Source organism: Antedon mediterranea, chromosome 3 (genome assembly GCF_964355755.1).
Source record: "Antedon mediterranea chromosome 3, ecAntMedi1.1, whole genome shotgun sequence".
In the NCBI taxonomy this organism is placed as follows: domain Eukaryota; kingdom Metazoa; phylum Echinodermata; class Crinoidea; order Comatulida; family Antedonidae; genus Antedon; species Antedon mediterranea.
The window spans coordinates 7,006,657-7,028,676 of record NC_092672.1 but is presented as its reverse complement, the minus strand read 5'-3'; the positions used below and the strand labels follow the sequence as shown (position 1 = coordinate 7,028,676).

Genomic DNA, 22,020 nt, shown 5'->3' with positions numbered 1-22,020 from the left:
TGTAGGTAAATTTATGAGCCCTTGGTTTAACACATACGGTAGGTAAATATATGGGCCCTTTGAGAATAAACTTGCAATACTTTGACAATACTGTAAATACCTATTAACTATTTTTCATTTGAATCGAACATTTCTTACTGTGAATGTTCGTACTGTTAGATGTAATATAAAAATATATACAAATAAACTTTATTACTGAGACTGTGGATAGGCTCTACTGTTAGATATACAAATAAACTTTATACTGACAGTTCCTTCTCAACGTTTGTATTAATTAATAATTACCAAAAATATAAACGTCGTAGTGGTGTATCATGACATGTACTTTAATATTTCAATCGATTATGACAGTGACAGTTTTAACAAAGTATTAAATCGCAAATGTTTTAGGCCTACTGTATTTAGAGGTATATTATTTATAGGCCTATAAAACATGAACAAAATATTTCGTTACTCAGTGGATAAAGAATATATTTAAAAATTGTTCCTCTTTGTACCTATCCGCTTTCCCATCCCTCAACCCTAATGTTACATAGCGAGGAGGCTTCGCATTTTCCTATCTCCTCCTACGATAATTGTTTTTAATAGCTGAAAACCGGTTGAACAGCTAGAGTACACCATCATAATGTTGAAGACAGGCCGATTTTCTTTTAAAAATACTATTTTGATAGATTGCTAGAGTACACCATCATAATGTTGAAGACAGGCCGATTTTCTTTAAAAAATACTATTTTGATAGATTTAATATACGATTATACAAATGTATTGATTTGCGATGAATGGAACATCCAGTTTGGTTTAACACAAGTACTGTAGGTAAATTTATGAGCCCTTGGTTTAACACATACGGTAGGTAAATATATGGGCCCTTTGAGAATAAACTTGCAATAGGTTCGGAAAATGTTAAAAAACCAATTTCTATTATTTTAATCGGTAAACAGTTTCCATTTATTATACATTGATAATGAAACATGAAATATTCCTTTTTATGTCCCTCGAGGTTCATTACAATTTATATTTAGTAGTCCCACGGACTTCATCTTAGCCACTCCCCCGAGTGCTAAGGCCAAATTTATGATACCCTACTTTCTATGTAAGTTTAGTTACAGTTAGTTCTTGACGATAATACAACGAATTTAGGTTACACCCTTCGGCCGCGAAAACGTTTCTGTACAAATATGATACCGATTGGCTTTATTTCATTCAACAGCGACCATAATCTCGCCAATTACAGGATAGATAAACTATTTTATTATTGATGTGCTTATAAATTAAGACTCATGTAAACAGCTTGATTACATCATTTTACAGACAAACGAAACTTTTTTAAACCTACTGTTTCAATAACTGAGTATAATACTGTATACGTTTTCATAAGTAAGTGCATATACATTTTCGTGTTTTCATTGACGAGATTGTAATAGTAACTTCAGTAACTATTACAGTACTTATTTATTATACGACACAAGACAATTGTATCTGACAGGTACGTACATTATTCTAAAAAATAAGTCTAGATAGATCCCTTAGGCGTCATAAATCACAGGCCAACAAATCAGTACTCATGACAGAAATTCGACCCAGTTTGGTTCACACAAATGTTTACAGGAAGTTCAACACCACAACCGATGATTTGCCCTAAATATTTAGGTAGACTACAGTTTAATTTTTCACTGAATAGGAGCTTGAATTTCCGATTTCCATTTCGCAGAATGTCTAGGTCTATTTATTTAGTTTGGTTCTTATAATATATAAATACAATCAACTTTATTACTGCGGTTCCATCACCACAACCACGTGCCGCCGCCCAATTCCCGTACATACATTTCCATTTCTCCCTAATTTCTTTAATCCACATAAATTAATTGTCCTTTATGGAATCCAGTATTGGTTTTGTTGTCTCTATTTCTGAATACCCCAATTAGGGGGACACTTCCGTTTTTGTTTAGTGTCCCAAAAAAGTCCCCGTCCGTGGATTCTACTGTATTCGAGAACCATCTGTGAGCACCCCTAGATGGTACGCGAGCGAAGCGAGCGTGCCATCTAGTTATAATAATTTAACTCTTCACTGCTAATACTTTTATATACTGTTCGATTACTGTGAATGTATTCTACATTTCATACTTTTGAATTTATAGTAGACTTATCTTGTAAAACCTTTATGGTTGAGAGAGCAAGCCAAGTAAAGAACGAGAGAAGAAAGGTCTGTGTATTTAAACATTATACGTGCGTACATAGTACAGATGGTTTTTACCCTCGGTTTTTACCCTCGGTTTTTACCCTCGGTTTTTACCCTCGGTTTTACAAATATACAATACAATAATAAGTTAAACTAGACATGTAACTCGTCACTTTGACGAGTTTGGTTATCCGCCGCGCAAGTGGTGCAACATTAACATTAAGGGGATAGGTTGAGGACAAAAGGAAGTGTTCACGTTGGCATTATGACCTGAACTGAAGAATATGATCTGTTGTTATTGCTGAATTTTATTATTTAAATTCATATATAGTATACACAGTATAATCTGTATCCATATCACATACAGTGTAGAATAGGTGAAATTACGGGACCCGCTATTTATTGCAATTTTTAACATGTTGATGGTTTTAAAATGAAACGCGAAGTTAGCAATTCCGAAAGCAAATTATCTCAGCAACAACGTATTAGCGTGTAGAAGAAATTTGAATACGTTAAATATTGATGCGCGCTCTTTTAAATGTAATGAATTATGACGAAAAAGATGAAAATACGACCTTTTTTATTTAACTGGCCATATGATGACGTCACAACATCCGATTGGCAACATTTTTACATAATTTCATATCTACAATCCAATAGCTTCCAGAAAAAGTTTTAATCGTGATTATCACATTTTATTCTTACGAGCTATAACAGATTAAAATTTACTGTAAAGATGAAATTGATGCCACACGTGATTTAAATTTTTAGGCATGATGACGTCAAAAAAATTAAAATATTTTTAACTCATGCGAAAGATAGTTGATTGACCTAGACAATATCAAAATCGGGGTGAAAATGGAAAACGGATAAGTGGAAATGCGCTCTATTCAATGTGATGAGCTATGACGAAAGATACAAAAATACTAAATTTTATATTCGCGTGGCCATACGATGACGTCACAATGTCCGGTTAGCCATATTAATACCTGATCCGATATCTACAACTCATCTACTTCCAGAATATGTCATCCACAAAAATTTGACCGTCTAGTTTAGAAATTACGACTGTTTAAAAAAAGGCATATTTTAAACGAATTTTTTAACCTTTTCATAAAAAACGCGCGCAAATTGTCCAATTCGACGTGCTCGTATGACGTATCTTTAAGTCGAAATTGTTTAAAATTTGGTAAAATTACTAGAAAAGGCTGGAAAAACATAAATCACGCGAAAAAAATACGTTTTCAATGCTACGTGCGCACCGCACACGTAGAAATGTGCGCACGCGTGGGAATTTTTGACATGCTTAAAACGACATGAAACGCGTAGAAAGTTGATTATAAATAAATTTTGCGCATTTTGAAATTTTAAATGTGCGTGCGCGCGTAACTTTGTGTAAAACACGCAATTTTTTTTCAACAGAAATTTAGCGCATGATATAAATTAAACTTTTGCAAAGTTTCACTTTAAAATGTTATTTGGTTTTCGACATATGTTAAATACGATAAAATCGTTAAATCGCGCGTACGTCACGTTGCGCAATTGTAAACATCATGAAAAGCTTCGCTTGACGACGTTACATAAATGTCAAAATGTTAACATAGTTAACAAAATGTTATGTTTGCGAGTTTTAGAGAAAAGCGTTACACAAAAATCATACAGAAAGAAAGAAGAAGAATAACTAGACATGTAACTCGTCACTTTGACGAGTTTGGTTATCCGCCGCGCAAGTGGTGAAACATTAACATTAAGGAGATAGGTTGAGGACAAAAGGAAGTGTTCACGTTGGCATTATGACCTGAACTGAAGAATATGATATGTTGTTATTGCTGAATTTTATTATTTAAATCCATATATAGTATAGACAGTATAATCTGTATCCATATCACATACAGTGTAGAATAGGTGAAATTACGGGACCCGCTATTTATTGCAATTTTTAACATGTTGACGGTTTTAAAATGAAACGCGAAGGTAGTAATTCCGAAAGCAAATTATCTCAGCAACAACGTATTAACGTGTAGAAGAAATTTGAATACGTGAAATATTGATGCGCGCTCTTTTAAATGTAATGAATTATGACGCAAAAGATGAAAATACGACCTTTTTTATTTAACTGGCCATATGATGACGTCACAACATCCGATTGGCAACATTTTTACATAATTTCGTATCTACAATCCAATAGCTTCCAGAAAAAGTTTTAATCGTGATTATCACATTTTATTCTTACGAGCTATAACAGATTAAAATTTACTGTAAAGATGAAATTACTGCCACACGTGATATTAATTTTTAGGCATGATGACGTCAAAAAAATTAAAATATTTTTAACTCATGCGAAAGATAGTTGATTGACCTAGACAATGTCAAAATCGGGGTGAAAATGGAAAACGGATAAGTGGAGATGCGCTCTATTCAATGTGATGAGCTATGACGAAAGATACAAAAATCCTAAATTTTCTATTCGCGTGGCCATACGATGACGTCAAAATGTCCGGTTAGCCATATTAATACCTGATCCGATATCTACAACTCATCTACTTCCAGAATATCCCATCCACAAAAAGTTGACCTTCTAGTTTAGAAATTACGACTGTTTAAAAAAAGGCATATTTTAAACGAATTTTTTAACATTTTCATAAAAAACGCGCGCAAATTGTCCAATTCGACGTGCTCGTATGACGTATCTTTAAGTCGAAATTGTTTAAAATTTGGTAAAATTACTAGAAAAAGCTGGAAAAACATAAATCACGCGAAAAAAAATCGTTTTCCATGCTACGTGCGCACCGCACACGTAAAAATGTGCGCACGCGTGGGAATTTTTGACATGCTTAAAACGACATGAAACGCGTAGAAAGTTGATTATAAATTAATTTTGCGCATTTTGAAATTTTAAATGCGCGTGCGCGCGTAACTTTGTGTAAAACACGCAATTTTTTTTCAACAGAAAGTTAGCGCATGATATAAATTAAACTTTTGCAAAGTTTCACTTTAAAATGTTATTTGGTTTTCGATATATGTTAAATACGAGAAAATCGTTAAATCGCGCGTACGTCACGTTGCGCAATTGTAAACATCATGAAAAGCTTCGCTTGACGACGTTACATAAATTTCAAAATGTTAACATAGGTAACAAAATGTTATGTTTGCAAGTTTTAGAGAAAAGCGTTACACAAAAATCATACAGAAAGAAAGAAGAACTAGACATGTAACTCGTCACTTTGACGAGTTTGGTTATCCGCCGCGCAAGTGGTGCAACATTAACATTAAGGGGATAGGTTGAGGACAAAAGGAAGTGTTCACGTTGGCATTATGACCTGAACTGAAGAATATGATCTGTTGTTATTGCTGAATTTTATTATTTAAATTCATATATAGTATACACAGTATAATCTGTATCCATATCACATACAGTGTAGAATAGGTGAAATTACGGGACCCACTATTTATTGCAATTTTTAACATGTTGATGGTTTTAAAATGAAACGCAAAGTTAGCAATTCCGAAAGCAAATTATCTCAGCAACAACGTATTAGCGTGTAGAAGAAATTTGAATACGTTAAATATTGATGCGCGCTCTTTTAAATGTAATGAATTATGACGAAAAAGAAGAAAATACGACCTTTTTTATTTAACTGGCCATATGATGACGTCACAACATCCGATTGGCAACATTTTTACATAATTTCATATCTACAATCCAATAGCTTCCAGAAAAAGTTTTAATCGTGATTATCACATTTTATTCTTACGAGCTATAACAGATTAAAATTTACTGTAAAGATGAAATTGATGCCACACGTGATTTAAATTTTTAGGCATGATGACGTCAAAATAATTAAAATATTTTTAACTCATGCGAAAGATAGTTGATTGACCTAGACAATATCAAAATCGGGGTGAAAATGGAAAACGGATAAGTGGAGATGCGCTCTATTCAATGTGATGAGCTATGACGAAAGATATAAAAATACTAAATTTTATATTCGCGTGGCCATACGATGACGTCACAATGTCCGGTTAGCCATATTAATACCTGATCCGATATCTACAACTCATCTACTTCCAGAATATGTCATCCACAAAAATTTGACCGTCTAGTTTAGAAATTACGACTGTTTAAAAAAAGGCATATTTTAAACGAATTTTTTAACCTTTTCATAAAAAACGCGCGCAAATTGTCCAATTCGACGTGCTCGTATGACGTATCTTTAAGTCGAAATTGTTTAAAATTTGGTAAAATTACTAGAAAAGGCTGGAAAAACATAAATCACGCGAAAAAAATACGTTTTCAATGCTACGTGCGCACCGCACACGTAGAAATGTGCGCACGCGTGGGAATTTTTGACATGCTTAAAACGACATGAAACGCGTAGAAAGTTGATTATAAATTAATTTTGCGCATTTTGAAATTTTAAATGTGCGTGCGCGCGTAACTTTGTGTAAAACACGCAATTTTTTTTCAACAGAAATTTAGCGCATGATATAAATTAAACTTTTGAAAAGTTTCACTTTAAAATGTTATTTGGTTTTCGACATATGTTAAATACGATAAAATCGTTAAATCGCGCGTACGTCACGTTGCGCAATTGTAAACATCATGAAAAGCTTCGCTTGACGACGTTACATAAATGTCAAAATGTTGACATAGTTAACAAAATGTTATGTTTGCGAGTTTTAGAGAAAAGCGTTACACAAAAATCATACAGAAAGAAAGAAGAAGAATAAAAAGTTGATGATGATGATGATTTCGTACAATCACAAGAGGTTATCCTGCAACTTCGTTGCGGATAACCAACTAGACATGTAACTCGTCACTTTGACGAGTTTGGTTATCCGCCGCGCAAGTGGTGCAACATTAACATTAAGGGGATAGGTTGAGGACAAAAGGAAGTGTTCACGTTGGCATTATGACCTGAACTGAAGAATATGATATGTTGTTATTGCTGAATTTTATTATTTAAATTCATATATAGTATACACAGTATAATCTGTATCCATATCACATACAGTGTAGAATAGGTGAAATTACGGACCCGCTATTTATTGCAATTTTTAACATGTTGACGGTTTTAAAATGAAACGCGAAGGTAGCAATTCCGAAAGGAAATTATCTCAGCAACAACGTATTAGCGTGTAGAAGAAATTTGAATACGTGAAATATTGAGGCGCGCTCTTTTAAATGTAATGAATTATGACGCAAAAGATGAAAATACGACCTTTTTTATTTAACTGGCCATATGATGACGTCACAACATCCGATTGGCAACATTTTTACATAATTTCGTATCTACAATCCAATAGCTTCCAGAAAAAGTTTTAATCGTGATTATCACATTTTATTTTTACGAGCTATAACAGATTAAAATTTACTGTAAAGATGAAATCGATGCCACACGTGATATAAATTTTTAGGCATGATGACGTCAAAAAAATTAAAATATTTTTAACTCATGCGAAAGATAGTTGATTGACCTAGACAATATCAAAATCGGGGTGAAAATAGAAAACGGATAAGTGGAGATGCGCTCTATTCAATGTGATGAGCTATGACGAAAGATACAAAAATCCTAAATTTTATATTCGCGTGGCCATACGATGACGTCACAATGTCCGGTTAGCCATATTAATACCTGATCCGATATCTACAACTCATTTACTTCTAGAATATGTCATCCACAAAAATTTGACCGTCTACTTTAGAAATTACGACTGTTTAAAAAAAGGCATATTTTAAACGATTTTTTTAACCTTTTCATAAGAAACGCGCGCAAATTGTCCAATTCGACGTGCTCGTATGACGTATCTTTAAGTCGAAATTGTTTAAAATTTGGTAACATTACTAGAAAAGGCTGGAACAAAATAAATCACGCGAAAAAAATACGTTTTCAATGCTACGTGCGCACCGCACACGTAAAAATGTGCGCACGCGTGGGAATTTTTGACATGCTTAAAACGACATGAAACGCGTAGAAAGTTGATTAAAAATTAATTTTGCGCATTTTGAAATTTTAAATGCGCGTGCGCGCGTAACTTTGTATAAAACACGCAATTTTTTTTCAACAGAAAGTTAGCGCATGATATAAATTAAACTTTTGCAAAGTTTCACTTTTAAATGTTATTTGGTTTTCGACATTTGTTAAATACGAGAAAATCGTTAAATCGCGCGTACGTCACGTTGCGCAATTGTAAACATCATGAAAAGCTTCGCTTGACGACGTTACATAAATGTCAAAATGTTAACATAGTTAACAAAATGTTATGTTTGCAAGTTTTAGAGAAAAGCGTTACACAAAAATCATACAGAAAGAAAGAAGATTAAGAAAAAGATGATGATGATTTCGTACAATCACAAGAGGTTATCCTGCAACTTCGTTGCGGATAACCAAAAATAAAAAGTTGATGTTGATGATTTCGTACAATCACAAGAGGTTATCCTGCAACTTCGTTGCGGATAACCAAAAAGTTGATGATGATGATGATGATGATGATTTCGTACAATCACAAGAGGTTATCCTGCAACTTCGTTGCGGATAACCAATTTCCGATTAATTTAACGCATGCTTTTGTTCTTATGCTCATTGCTGTGATTTCTTAATAAGCTTACTTTTCATGCTTACCTACCGAAGACACCGATTTGTGGTACAGTACAATTATCCTACCAAAGTAGGCCTACAGTATTTGATAAATATTGTTAATCCACTCGCACCTTTGTCGAGTACTAAATTAACAATTGGTTAAAAAAATTGAAAAAAAATTTACTCCACATTTAACGATCGTCATGAGCTTAGTGTAGTCCAGCATAGCATTTACCATACCTCATGTCTAATTCAAAAGGCACTTTAGGGGAGGGTGGGGCGGGAGATTAGGTTTCGTTCGAACCCTCGACGCCTTCCAACCATTTTCTACGGACTACGCACATGTATCAATACTAGTGCTGTGCTCATAAAGTGTAAATACTGCTGCCTTGCAAGACTTTATTTACCTCGTCTAAAATTGTGAAAACATAGGCCTAGGTTTTTTCAAAAGATTGGTTCTTACATGATACATAATAACATGAAAAATTACCTGCAGTTACTTCATCGAGTAGTGACATAGTTCTATGTATATTCCATTCGACAATTAAAAGTATAAATACAAGAGCCCAGAAAGTCCAGATTTTAAAAAGAAACGTTTCGAGGTTTTAAAAAAAAAGGTTTTTTTATTCAGTATTTTAGAATTCCTAATGACGACACGTCACCACTGTCTCTTTATCTATATAACACAACACTAAAATACCAGTTTTCTTTGTAAACAATACTGTATTTTTATATAAGGTTATTGCATGGGCTGGTGGTTGTGATGAATAATGAGGCTTGGCATTGACTATTCTTTTTTAGAAACAGGTATTATTATGAAATGTATCGGATAATTTAAAGTGTAATTAAGGGTGCTACGCACGCAAGTCGTGTGCGTAATCATTTGAGGATTAGTTGTTTTATATTACATTGTGTCATTATATTAAATAGTGTATAGTAGTGATTGTTCAATTGAGAAAAGTCAATACTAAATTCAAAAATATTCTATGGTTGGCTTCCCATCCGGTGTATGCCTATTTATAGTAGTTCTGTGATTCACTGAAATATTAGGCTTTGAATTGAACAATGACTGAAATATTATATCCACGCGATCGACAGATCCATTAGTTGCACTCGCAAATGGAAAATCTAAACACACACCAGTGTACATACATCCTCGACAAATATTACGAATCTTTGGAAACCCTCATCAATGAATATTTGACGTTCAATTAATATCAATATCCATGGCATTTTGGAAACATGATACAGAATCGGCCCGGGTGATTATTCTATGTCTAACGACACTATACATAATGCAGTACATCTAATGCGTCTTCTTCCATCCAGTATGTGATACTGTATCCTCCTCTGACACATACAATAGTCTTTATATCAATGCTTTCTGCTAGCCAGTTGTTTGGATGGAGTGCCCAGCTTTCCTTGGTTCGAACCGTTCATAATTGGAGTTAGGTACGGTGCTCATGGTTTTGTGGGCTTGTTGCCGTGAACAGACGATACTGCATGATGTTTATTGGGCGTTAGATATGAACCACGTCGTCAATTATCGGCTGTTTTCTATTACAACAGCACGAAATGCAGGAAAGAGTGTCACTCTTCCCTGATAAAAATATAGAAAAGAAACGAATCGATATCCAGTCAGGCATACGAAATTTCCCAGCAGTGATCTAGTCACGATATCTGCCATCGGTTTAAAGAATATATACATATTTTTATACAAATAACAGCTCCTCGTGTTATTTTGGTAATTGACATCAATATACACACATTAGACTCTACAAAACTATTATAATATGCAAATTGAATAACCACATAACTAATGGTAGGTTGTATTGACCAAACAAGTTGTATCCTGTATTTCTAGTTTATTTTTTAAACAATTAAACAACTATCCTGAAAATAGAATATATTAATATTAAATTATTAAATAATAATAATAATAATAATACATCTAAATAAATAATATACTAGACGTGAAAATGTTGAATATTGTGTTATATTTTTTGTTGAGAGATTTCTCTGGAATTATAACCATAAAGAAAAACTAGAAGTATATTAGTATTTATAATTTATATAATTAAATTGGTTCAATTATGTATTCTCCTTCAAATATAGTGTTTGTTAATTTGGAATATTGAGATCTCTGATGACGAGGGTTGTTGAACAGGTTTAGTCGGTTAAAGCAAACTCAGTCTCGGGATTAACAATAAAAAACGCTTACCTTGGTTACCAACCAGAGAAATCTTGCTTAGTTGTAGTATTTCAATTACCGGACAGGTAAGCCAATACAAATCAAATAACATTACGCGTGGCATATATTTCGTTTTGTCTTGTTTTCTACTGGTTCTAGAACCGGATTTCATTTGAGTTTTTATAGTGACGTTGTTGGAAACATAACACACCAACACAATGAACATGGAAATTCCAACTTTATTCTCTATTGTACAGAGATTTAAATTACTTATGTATTCACGGAAATGCTTGTAAAAGTCGATGTATATTATGCCGCAAACCATTCCACAAAATTAAGTTGCAAATATACGACGTAGTCAAATTTCTTCATCGCGACCACCTCAGCTTAACATACGATAATTCATGAGATGTACGGTACTTTACCGTGCAGTAGTTATAATAAGTATTGACAGAAGCTGGATAAATACAACTAGGATAATTATATTATACACGCTTTCTAATGTATGGTGCGGCTACAAAACAATCGGTTTCTAATGTATGGTGCGGCTACAAAACAATCGGTGTCGGTTTATTACAACAACATACACTAAGCTATATAATTGTACGAGACTTTAAATTCAGTGTCACTGTCTACCAATTATATAGAGCAACAATATTGTTTCGAAAGGATTGAATAATTAAACTAATATACATATTTGTTTTGTAACCTAAGCGTTTTACATAATAGATATTAATAATAATATCCGGCGCTAATCCGACCTGTGGCTGTGTCGTCTTGGTTACATAAATAAACAGAAACACATTTCACTGATACATTTACATTTAAAAACAAAAGTGACGTAATTGCTCGCAGTGTAAATGTGAAGAAATGTCACGTGATCGGCGGAGAGATCTTTTCATGTCACATTAAAAAAACAATTCGATTAGTGTATAACAATAACAACACTACTTATACATTAACCATTCAATCTACAAAGAGTACCATGACTCGTTTAATCTATCTTCGTCGTCGACATTAAACAATATGCGAAAAATGAAGCAGAATCGACTAATTACATTTACATTTTAAAATTTCATAACTTGGTTGTTGTCGTCACTATGTTAGGATGTAAACGATTTCCAACGTCAATCTAATTTTTAAAAAAAATAATAATTCACAAAATACACAGATTACATCACATTTTAAATATTTTTAATTACTGTGACAGTATTAGGCCTACTCATAACCTCATAACAGAAACTGAATTCGAAATTCCCTTCACAAGACTAACTTGCAGTCAACAGTTTATACACATATGGACCAAAATTGTGGAAAGAATTCACTTGTAATGGTGGTAATAAACCGGTTATTTTAAAGAAACAAAATAAATGTATAAAAAAACAGGTCAAAAATACTTGTTATCACTATATGCTGATTAACAACACCTTTGTTTATTTAAGTTCTATATACTTGTTCTTATGTAAAAGGGTCCTACAAAAAAACGAAGCTACAGCTTTTTTATGCAGGATCCCTGTTTTCAGTTGTACTGTAATTATGATGTACTGTAATTGATGACTAAATAAATGTGGAATAAATGAAATGAAACGAAATGAAATTAATTATTATTACAAAGTTAGGAGAAAAAAAAACTTGAGTTTGCTTTCTACCGGAAAAACATGATTCACAATCTTCTTTTTCAGACCGATAAGGTTTATCGCAAATAGCTTGATTTCGCGAGGAACATCATTGCAAAAGTCACTACGTGTACATACAAACAACAAATCACGTACGTACGCGTCGTGACGTTTGCTCCCAAATTCTTCCCACCATGCTTCGCGAACGCTATTTGCGTTAAACCTTATTATTACAATGACCAAAATCAGCAAAATACGGGTTTTTTCGTAGGATGTTCGATTGAAGCCACACTCAACTTGTACGTACCTGTGAAATGTCAGTATTATACTTCTTAGCTAGATCCAGTACCTCTGAAAGATGCTGTAAGATTTCAACGTTAACACTCTTATCGGATAGTTTTTGTGATCGTATGATATATTCAATCATTTCTACGACCGTCCTTTCGTTTGACGTCTTCGTAAAATGTGTACCTTAAGTGAAACAAAAATGTTGTACTGTAATATGTGTTACTTTTCTAGAGTATGATGAGTAGATGTTTAAAGTGGAAATTTGGCTCTATCTATAGGCCCTACTATTTAAAGGACAACTTGACCGAGAACCATATTTTAACAACGTATTAGGGATGTACATTAGCAATTGAAGTGACGGTAACTATCTATTATGTGTTCACAACAGTGAAAACTAATGAGGTTGATTTTGCCATGCACTTGTGTGACGTCACAGCAATTACGGCTGTACGGTGAGCGCGCGCGGCAAAATCCTAAATCTTGCGATTGTTCTAAAATCATATGTACATCCCTAACGTTGTTAAAATATGTTTCTCGTTGTTGTCCTTTAATGTATTGATTACTTATAGTAAACGTACCGTACTCTCGTTCGCCTGTTTTCATACCTGAACATTCGTTTGTTTTTTCTGTTACGTATTTAGACACATTCCTCTGTTTCTGACGTTTCTTCAGAGTTACAAACGTATATAGATAAGGGTTAATTGCTGAATTGATTGGCAAGACGAACACCGCTGCCCATGCATATGCCTCTGGTGGTATGTAAACTGTTCTCGTCAATGATAAAATGCCCATTACTATAATTGGTACCCAGCAGCAGAAATCTGTAGCAACAATAAAAGCCATTCGCATAGCAATTGCAATGTGTTGATTCTTGTCAGAGTTATTTGTTCCTGTTTGTTTAATGTTTCTGCTAGATGCTTTTATAAACATGAAAATCGCGGTGTAGCATACAAAGATGATCAAGAAACACAAGGTATTGAATCCAATTATAATGGCAGCGGTATATTCCCATCCTCTCACTTTTTCCGACGTCAATGGCAATGCAAGACACACACTGGTTACACCGTAAAACTCATTGTTAAAGTAGGGGATCGGTAATACTGGCAGAATACTCATAACCAGCGTCAGAACCCATCCAAATGCAATAACGCCTTTTATTGTTTTCTGTGTAAAATGAACGTTTGCGAACGGAAATGCAATGTGCAGAAATCTATCAAAACTAATGACGCTTAAAATGTACACGGATGATTCGCTTGATAGAAATGCTAAGACTCCTGCAAACGTACAGGCTACGCTTGCTTTCCAATCGTTAGCATGGATCACATAATTGTTTCGAAAGAGGACATCGGCAGTTGCAATTATCAGCAAATATATTCCCATGAGCATATCTGCTACGGCCAAATTTGTGATGAGAATATACTGCTTGGAACAAAGACTTCTCGTTGTAGGCCAATGCTTCCATCGCCAGAAAATTACAAACATGTTTCCAAGCAGTGCACTTAAACCAAAAATCCATAAGAAAACCCGAATGATTTGATTTTGCATTAAATTTTCGCAAGAAGAAAATATATCGGCAGTTGGTGTGCACTCGATATGCCGGGCCGAATCCAACAAACAACAAAAGAAGTAGTCATCCGATTTTCTGAAAAGACCAAACTAATAATAATCACCGAGTCAAGCTTTTTCTTGAGAAAATTTAAGTTAAATTAATAACCAGTAATTATTCTTTTGGATTTTGTAATATTTTCTTTTAATGTGTATCTGGTATTGTGCATTCAAGTAGTTAGGATGAAATATAATAAAAACCCATCAACATCAACCAACTCTGTGTATAGTCCCTTTACATTACCCACCAAGAAACACCAACTTGTCTCTGGAGCACTAGAACCCTTCACTTCAACTAGTAACATCGGAGCGATCCAATTCACATCAGTCCCGCAAAACCGGTGTTTTGAAATAAAAAGAGCGGAGTACATCACTCATCAGGTATTTGACCCAGGAGTTGAACTCCGGAGTTGTTTCTTAATTCACAATAAACAACATGCTAGTGTTATGTACCAGTGTTTGTAAACTCCGGAGTTTTGCTAAGCGATGTGAAAGGGACACACAATATCCTTCTCAAACCTATTACAGTAACATTGAAAACGGACCCATAAAAAAGAATAAACTTACAATGTTTTCAGAGACTGTAAGTCCACGAAGATATCTTTATTCTCCAGGTCAATATTATTGTCAGATATATCTCTGTTATAAATAATACATAATATAGCATTTCTATTTATGTATGTGTACCTATTTAAAGTTTTACTTTACGTACAGATGTATCGGGCTTTATACGGTAACTGGCAGAGGATACCTATGGTGGTGAAACGCACAACTTATACCGCATACATTAACATGCATTTCTAAGATACTTCTATTGACAAATTATATACATTTCTTTTATAGAAAACCATTGGAATGTTGTTCTTTCAATTATAAATGAATGTTACTTACAAATATTCAAGTTTATTTAAACCTGAAAATGTGTGTCTGTTTAACTGCTTTATTCCGTTAGCGTGCATATCTCTACAATAATCAAGTATACGGAAACCTTGTTTAAAGGAATACTACGATCACATTAAATATACATTTTGTATTTTGTATTTTTAAAATTAGTACTTACAGGTAAAGTAAATTGTTTGCATTTTCAAAGACATTATCTTCTAGTTTCGTTAATTTGTTTTCTTGAATATATCTAAAGTAAAAATCATGACAATATATTACCAATGCAATGTTAGAGCTAATATCTACGGTCAACATAAAACAAGCACCTTACATCATCACTTAACTCAAAATTTGTATCCACTATTTTATCATACTTTAAATTAGATTATTTTTATTCCATTGTAGCCACGCATTTGTCGTCACTCATAGTGAGTCGTCGTCCGTCACCGTCGTTTTTGTCGTCGTCGTTTTTGTCGTCGTCGTCGTCGTCGTCGTCGTCGTCGTCGTCGTCATCATCATCATCATCATCATCATCATCATCATCATCATCATCATCATCATCATCATCATCATCATCATTGTAACTAGTCTCAATATTATTTATTCAACAGGTTTTTTTACGTACAGGCGTTTCAGATTCGCTAGCTCACTAAACATGTTGTTGGTGATGACTCTGATATTATTCCCAGATATATCGCTACAATAATAATAAATAGGTTTTGTGAGAGAACTATTAACGGCTAACAAGTTAAGTTAGTTATTTTTGTCTGTTATTCCTCGACAGAATTCCGACATACCCGTTAATGAACACTGAAGCAAATTCTACTCATCAACAATACATAACACAACATTGTGTTGGTTGGAAACATTTTTTCTAAACCATTATGAAGCAAAATTAACCAAATAGACAGTAAAGCTGTGGTCTAACTGGTAATTGTTGTGACGTCTATAGTCTTTTGTGGTGCGCAATGACTTATTTGCATATTTTCCACCTGTGTGTTGGTTTAAATAGACGCGGTATTTATAAAGGGAGGGAGTTCCGAGCAGAAGGTTGTGCACAACGAATGAATAAAGTGAACGGTACCGAGTAATCGTGTTGCTTGTTTATTGTCTAAGCATAACACTATAACAAAAACATGGGATGTGACCAAAATTAATACGGTAGTAATCTATAATCAGAGCTTTACGGTAACTGTATCTAAAATACTTACAGGGCTACAAGATAATGGTATTGTAACTTCATGAAAAGTAGTTCATCTCTAGAAACACCCTTAAATGGATGTACGGAAACCTTGCTCACGTTTCTAAAAAATAAGCAAATCTTCTTATTTATAAATCAATATAATTGAGTTACTTATACTTGTATAATTAATATGCGAGTACTTATGTGAACCAGTATGATACAATAAAACGTAATACATACAAATATCTTATATCTAGTGGAATTAGTTCAGCTTTATATTTTGTCCATTCTGTCCCAGTGCAGATATAAGAAAGACCTTGGCAGTTACATCCGTCAGGGCATGTTAAATCTAAGATAAACATAATCAATATATTTACAGTTATATAATACATTATTTCTCTAGCTGTAATTGCTAGAGGAGAGTTCGTCATTTGGTTTAAAAAGGGATTATTGTTAAATAAACTATGTCTCGAAAATAATAATAATAATTCAGTCTTAAATAGTGTAAATATACAAGAAATGTGTTATATATAATATCTCCGAGTATCAAAATACGGATTTATTTTAACCTGACGAACTGTGTAATAAATGTTGACGAACTGTGTAATAAATGTTGACGAACTGTGTAATAAATGTTGACGAACTGTGTAATAAATGTTGACGAACTGTGTAATAAATGTTGACGAACTGTGTAATAAATGTTGACGAACTGTGTAATAAATGTTGACGAACTGTGTAATAAATGTTGACGAACTGTGTAATAAATGTTGACGAACTGTGTAATAAATGTTGACGAACTGTGTAATAAATGTTGACGAACTGTGTAATAAATGTTGACGAACTGTGTAATAAATGTTGACGAACTGTGTAATAAATGTTGACGAACTGTGTAATAAATGTTGACGAACTGTGTAATATATGTTGACGAACTGTGTAAAAAGTGTTGACGAACTGTGTAAAAAGTGTTGACGAACTGTGTAAAAAGTGTTGAACTGTGTAAAAAGTGTTGAACTGTGTAAAAAGTGTTGAACTGTGTAAAAAGTGTTGAACTGTGTAAAAAGTGTTGAACTGTGTAATAAGTGTTGAACTGTGTAATAAGTGTTGAACTGTGTAAAAAGTGTTGAACTTTGTAAAAATTGTTGACGAACTTTGTAAAAAGTGTTGACGAACTTTGTAAAAAGTGTTGACGAACTTTGTAAAAAGTGTTGACGAACTTTGTAAAAAGTGTTGACGAACTTTGTAAAAAGTGTTGACGAACTTTGTAAAAAGTGTTGACGAACTTTGTAAAAAGTGTTGACGAACTTTGTAAAAAGTGTTGACGAACTTTGTAAAAAGTGTTGACGAACTTTGTAAAAAGTGTTGACAAACTTTGTAATAAGTGTTGACGATCTTTGTAATAAGTGTTGACGATCTTTGTAATAAGTGTTGACGAACTTTGTTATAAGTGTTGACAAACTTTGTTATAAGTGTTGACGAACTTTGTAATAAGTGTTGACGAACTTTGTAATAAGTGTTGACGAACTTTGTAATAAGTGTTGACGAACTTTGTAATAAGTGTTTTTGACGCACTTTGTAATAACCTGACGCACTTTGTAATAAGTGTTGATGAACTTTGTCAAAGTGTTGATGAACTTTGTAATACGTGTTGACGCACTTTGTAATAAGTGTTGACGCACTTTGTAACAAATAAGCTAAGAAGTACTTTGTTATAACTGGCTGTCACACTTTGTTATAACTGCCTGTGACACTAATCAACTGAGTTGTCAGTATTATTGTAGAATGTTTCTTACAATGATATCTTCAAGGTCGTATATAATTTTAAAATAATGGTTATACTAAATTTCAAACCTCAGTGGCTGGCTGTATATAATATAAACTTTAACATTGTTTTACATTACATGCTATATTTCTGTATTCTGAAGTAGCAACTGATTGATGAATACGATAAAGATATAAATACATATAAAGCTTACTACAGAAAAGTTCATCATCCCCACGAAGACAGTCTTTGATGTCATCACACACACGATCTTGAGAAATACAATTTGACGCATCTTGACATTTGAAGTATCCTGGACAGTCATAATCGTCTGTGAAAAGAAATACATTTAAAAAGTGTAATTCCATTTTATTACAGTAATTCATTCCAGGGTTTTGATTAGATTACCACAATAAAATACAGTTGTGTTTTCTACAATATCGAATTTTCATATTTTAACCCAGCTAGAACAGATTAATTTATTATTCATTATAGATGTATGTGTACATTAAGACTTGAGCCTACCACAGAAATCTTCATCTTCACCATGCGCACAATCTTTATGTCCATCACATCGACTCTTGATTGTGATGCAGTACGAGTCCGGACATTTGTAAGTGTTTGGTGGACATTCATACGAATCTGTAAAAATACATTTTTAAATGGTCCATCCAAAATAATATAAAACCAATTTGACAAACATTTGATGTTTTGGGGAAAATAAAAAAAAATCATAGACAAAAGATGATCTAAATAATAAATAAATAGATAATTAACGTTTTGGAAAAACGATTTGCAATTGTTTAAGTATTTTATGTCAGCTCTTTTTTCGAGAGTTTTACCAACTTTCCTAATCCTTGATTGACACCGAAGTGTTAAGGTGATGTAGCGAATAATGTTGCCGAACTTCCGACAGCATAATAAAATTAGAATAAACTTGAGCTTTATGATAAAATGAGCAAACATGTTTCGTTGTTACGCTAAACAACATTATCAGTGTAATCTTAAAAGTTATAGAAATAAATGAGTACATAATGTTTATCCGTTTTTTTTCTGTTTCAATGTTATAATTATGGAAATGTTGAATGTATTATACTTTAAAAATTAAAACATGTATGTTAGAATGTCATTATATTTACTGATTTACTGTCTGTCAAATCATTATACTTCTTACCACAATTCTGTAGATGACTGTTATCACGACACCCTTTCTTAATATATAAATAATGATCGTAATCCAATAAACACAAGTAACGTAGATCTATGCAAAGTTTATTTTGGCACTTGAATTTTTCTGTACCACATACGGATGTTGACGAAACACTTTCTGTTATGCAAGAATAAGATTAACAATAAAACACAAATATTTCGCACTCATAAACATTCATTGTTTTTGTACACAATACAATCAGTCTAATCGTTCCTGACCGACCGGGTAAAGGGCACTACGGTATTCAACATACTTAGCAACCTCCAACAACAAATAATAAATAATGTTATACTTTTTGGCTTACATATAATTAATTTTCACTTATAAGTGTAAAAATAAATAATTTATAAAAAAAATAATGTTTCATTCAAATAAAATGATTTTTTATTAAAATTCACTAATTCAATTATAAAAATATGAACAATGTACCACAGTTTTTTTCATCAGTGCCATCGGGACAATCAGATTCTCCATCACATGTGTATTTTGGGTGCAAACACTTTCCATCGCTACATCTTAGAAAGTTCGAGCTACATTTACCTGTAAAGATATGTTTGATAGAGTTGGAGTTGATCAACACACATGTGGCTCGAGAAATATTGGACGCGTACAAAGTGCCGTTCCCAGGTATACTGTATTAGTACATTCCAACAACGTTGGAAACATAACATATTTGGAAAGTTCATAAGATATTTAGTTTTGTTATTGTATTATTGTAAATTGGTTGTGATTTTTGTACCTTTCATAGACTGAGTGCCACTGATGTCAATGTTATGTCAATAAATATTATTCTGTTTACTTAAAAGGTAAGTATTGTCGCAGGCTGAATGAATCTTAGCAAGAGGAGAGGGCTTTGGACCTGTACTGATGTTATAGTTAATAATAATAATCATTATTATACATAATATCTACAGTTTTAGTGTAATGACTACTTAACCACATTTTCTCTCGTCAGATCCATCTATACAATCCGTAACAGCATTGCATCTTAATGATGAATCCAAACAACGACCATTATCACATGCAAATTCGCTTTCGGTACAATTAATGAATGCTAGAAACAAAGAAATACTGGTTTAAATATAGCACAAGTGTGTTCTAAGATCCTAGACGGCAATTGGGTTTGGCTTTATCATACATACACTTGTGCTATTCGCGCGTTGCAAAAAAGGAATTTCTAACAACGCAAAAAGAAACATAACTAAGAATGATACTATTATATCAATTTTAAGTAATAAGAATGATAAAGATATCATCTTTTCAAGGGATGAGTATGGCACATTACTAAAAAACTATATTAAACTGATCAATGGTTGTATAAACACATTACTTACTACAACCTGCTTCATCCGAATTATCCGGACAATCAGATTTATGATCACAACAAAATGAATAGGGAATACAATGACCGGATAAACATCGGAAGCTTGTAATTGGACAATTATTATCTGGTTCTGAAACTAAAATGGGATTCAACTGTTGTTTTGATGTATTTTCTCAGGGACATTCCTTACAAGTATAAAAATAAGTATAAAATAAAAGTTTAAAAAAGCATTAACGTTAATACCAGTCATGAAGTCAAAATAGCCAAATACTAATGTATTTTAAAAAATTGGTTTATACAAAAAAATGTATATATATTCGGAAACTACCTAAAACCTAAAACTGAAACATCTGTAGCTGTATGGTTTACCCTTTTTGATACTTTAACTTACCACAATCTGAAACTCTACACTCTTTAATTTCATAAAAATCCTCTGTATAGCACCATGGCCGGCGTCTTTCGTTTGGATTTCGACAAAAGTTGTGATCACCAATACCTTTACCAATGTAATTTTCTGGATATATTGCACCAGTTCCTTTAGCATGGCTTGTCCATTTCAAACAACCCACTTGCTCTTCTGTGAAATTTCGTGTCCCTCGATAGTCAGATCCGTCAGTCGTCTGGTAACAATCTGAGTGCAAAACGAACCAAGAGACAAACATTAAATTTATTTAAATTGTAAAAATCGAACAAACTTATGAATGCTGAGGGATTCATGATACTATAGAACCCCTCCATTGAGACAACCTAATTTAGGAGACATTCCTTCTTGCGAAAGGAACAAGGAGAAATGCATGTTTCGCCAATGAGCTATGCTCGACGCGATTATGAGATCATGTTCCGAATATGAGCACTGTTTCTATAATTTACAGTATGATTTATATATAATTTACACAGTGCTACGCAACATCATTGATTTATATTTAATTTTAATGTCATTCAATGATTTACGAAATCTTTCGGTCGGATACTTACATTGAGGCTGAGACAAACATATTATATAAGTTGTCTCAGATATGTATATCTTTGCCACACTGCAGCCAGATATTTGCATACATAATTTGCATTTGCATAATATCGAAGAGTTTGCGATATTTGTTCTCTTGTATAGAATGTTGCATAGAAGGTTTAATAGAACTACGGTACTCTTTCAAAAATGAGGTTGATATTATTTTTATATATATTTATTATTTGGCTTATGC

General features: G+C 33.2%; 2 protein-coding genes across 2 annotated transcripts in view; both read right to left on the bottom strand.

Annotated features, from left to right (window-relative positions):
- The window catches only part of LOC140044699 (uncharacterized), a 30,261-nt gene extending 20,978 nt beyond the window's left edge, over positions 1 to 9,283 (bottom strand). Inside the window, exon 1 of the mRNA XM_072089328.1 lies at positions 9,251 to 9,283. The gene's annotated coding sequence lies outside the window, so the exon portion shown is untranslated. The remainder of the gene's footprint in view (positions 1 to 9,250) is intronic.
- Positions 9,284 to 11,230: 1,947 nt separating this feature from the next.
- Positions 11,231 to 21,402, bottom strand: LOC140044703 (G-protein coupled receptor GRL101-like). The gene is made up of 16 exons (XM_072089333.1): positions 21,210 to 21,402; positions 20,829 to 20,954; positions 20,432 to 20,548; positions 19,924 to 20,034; positions 19,459 to 19,611; positions 18,810 to 18,926; positions 18,499 to 18,615; positions 16,766 to 16,874; positions 16,554 to 16,646; positions 15,968 to 16,039; positions 15,521 to 15,592; positions 15,352 to 15,423; positions 15,028 to 15,099; positions 13,434 to 14,497; positions 12,875 to 13,038; positions 11,231 to 12,083 (listed from the first exon to the last, which is right to left on the bottom strand). Exons 9-16 carry the CDS (start codon positions 16,583 to 16,585, stop codon positions 12,027 to 12,029), a joined length of 1,605 nt encoding a protein of 534 aa, XP_071945434.1. The 5' UTR covers positions 16,586 to 16,646; positions 16,766 to 16,874; positions 18,499 to 18,615; positions 18,810 to 18,926; positions 19,459 to 19,611; positions 19,924 to 20,034; positions 20,432 to 20,548; positions 20,829 to 20,954; positions 21,210 to 21,402; the 3' UTR covers positions 11,231 to 12,026.
- Between the last annotated feature and the right edge of the window lie 618 nt (positions 21,403 to 22,020).

Bases quoted from the DNA above. Each gene is read 5' to 3' on its own strand.
- LOC140044703 (XM_072089333.1), bottom strand. From the start codon at position 16,585: ATGAAGTTACAATACCATTATCTTGTAGCCCT. The intron at 15,100-15,351 runs GTAAGTAACATT...TATTTATAACAG, and splicing joins TTAAATAAACTTGAATATTT to AGATATATCTGACAATAATA. The intron at 14,498-15,027 runs GTAAGTTTATTC...TGGTCTTTTCAG, and splicing joins TTACAGTCTCTGAAAACATT to AAAATCGGATGACTACTTCT.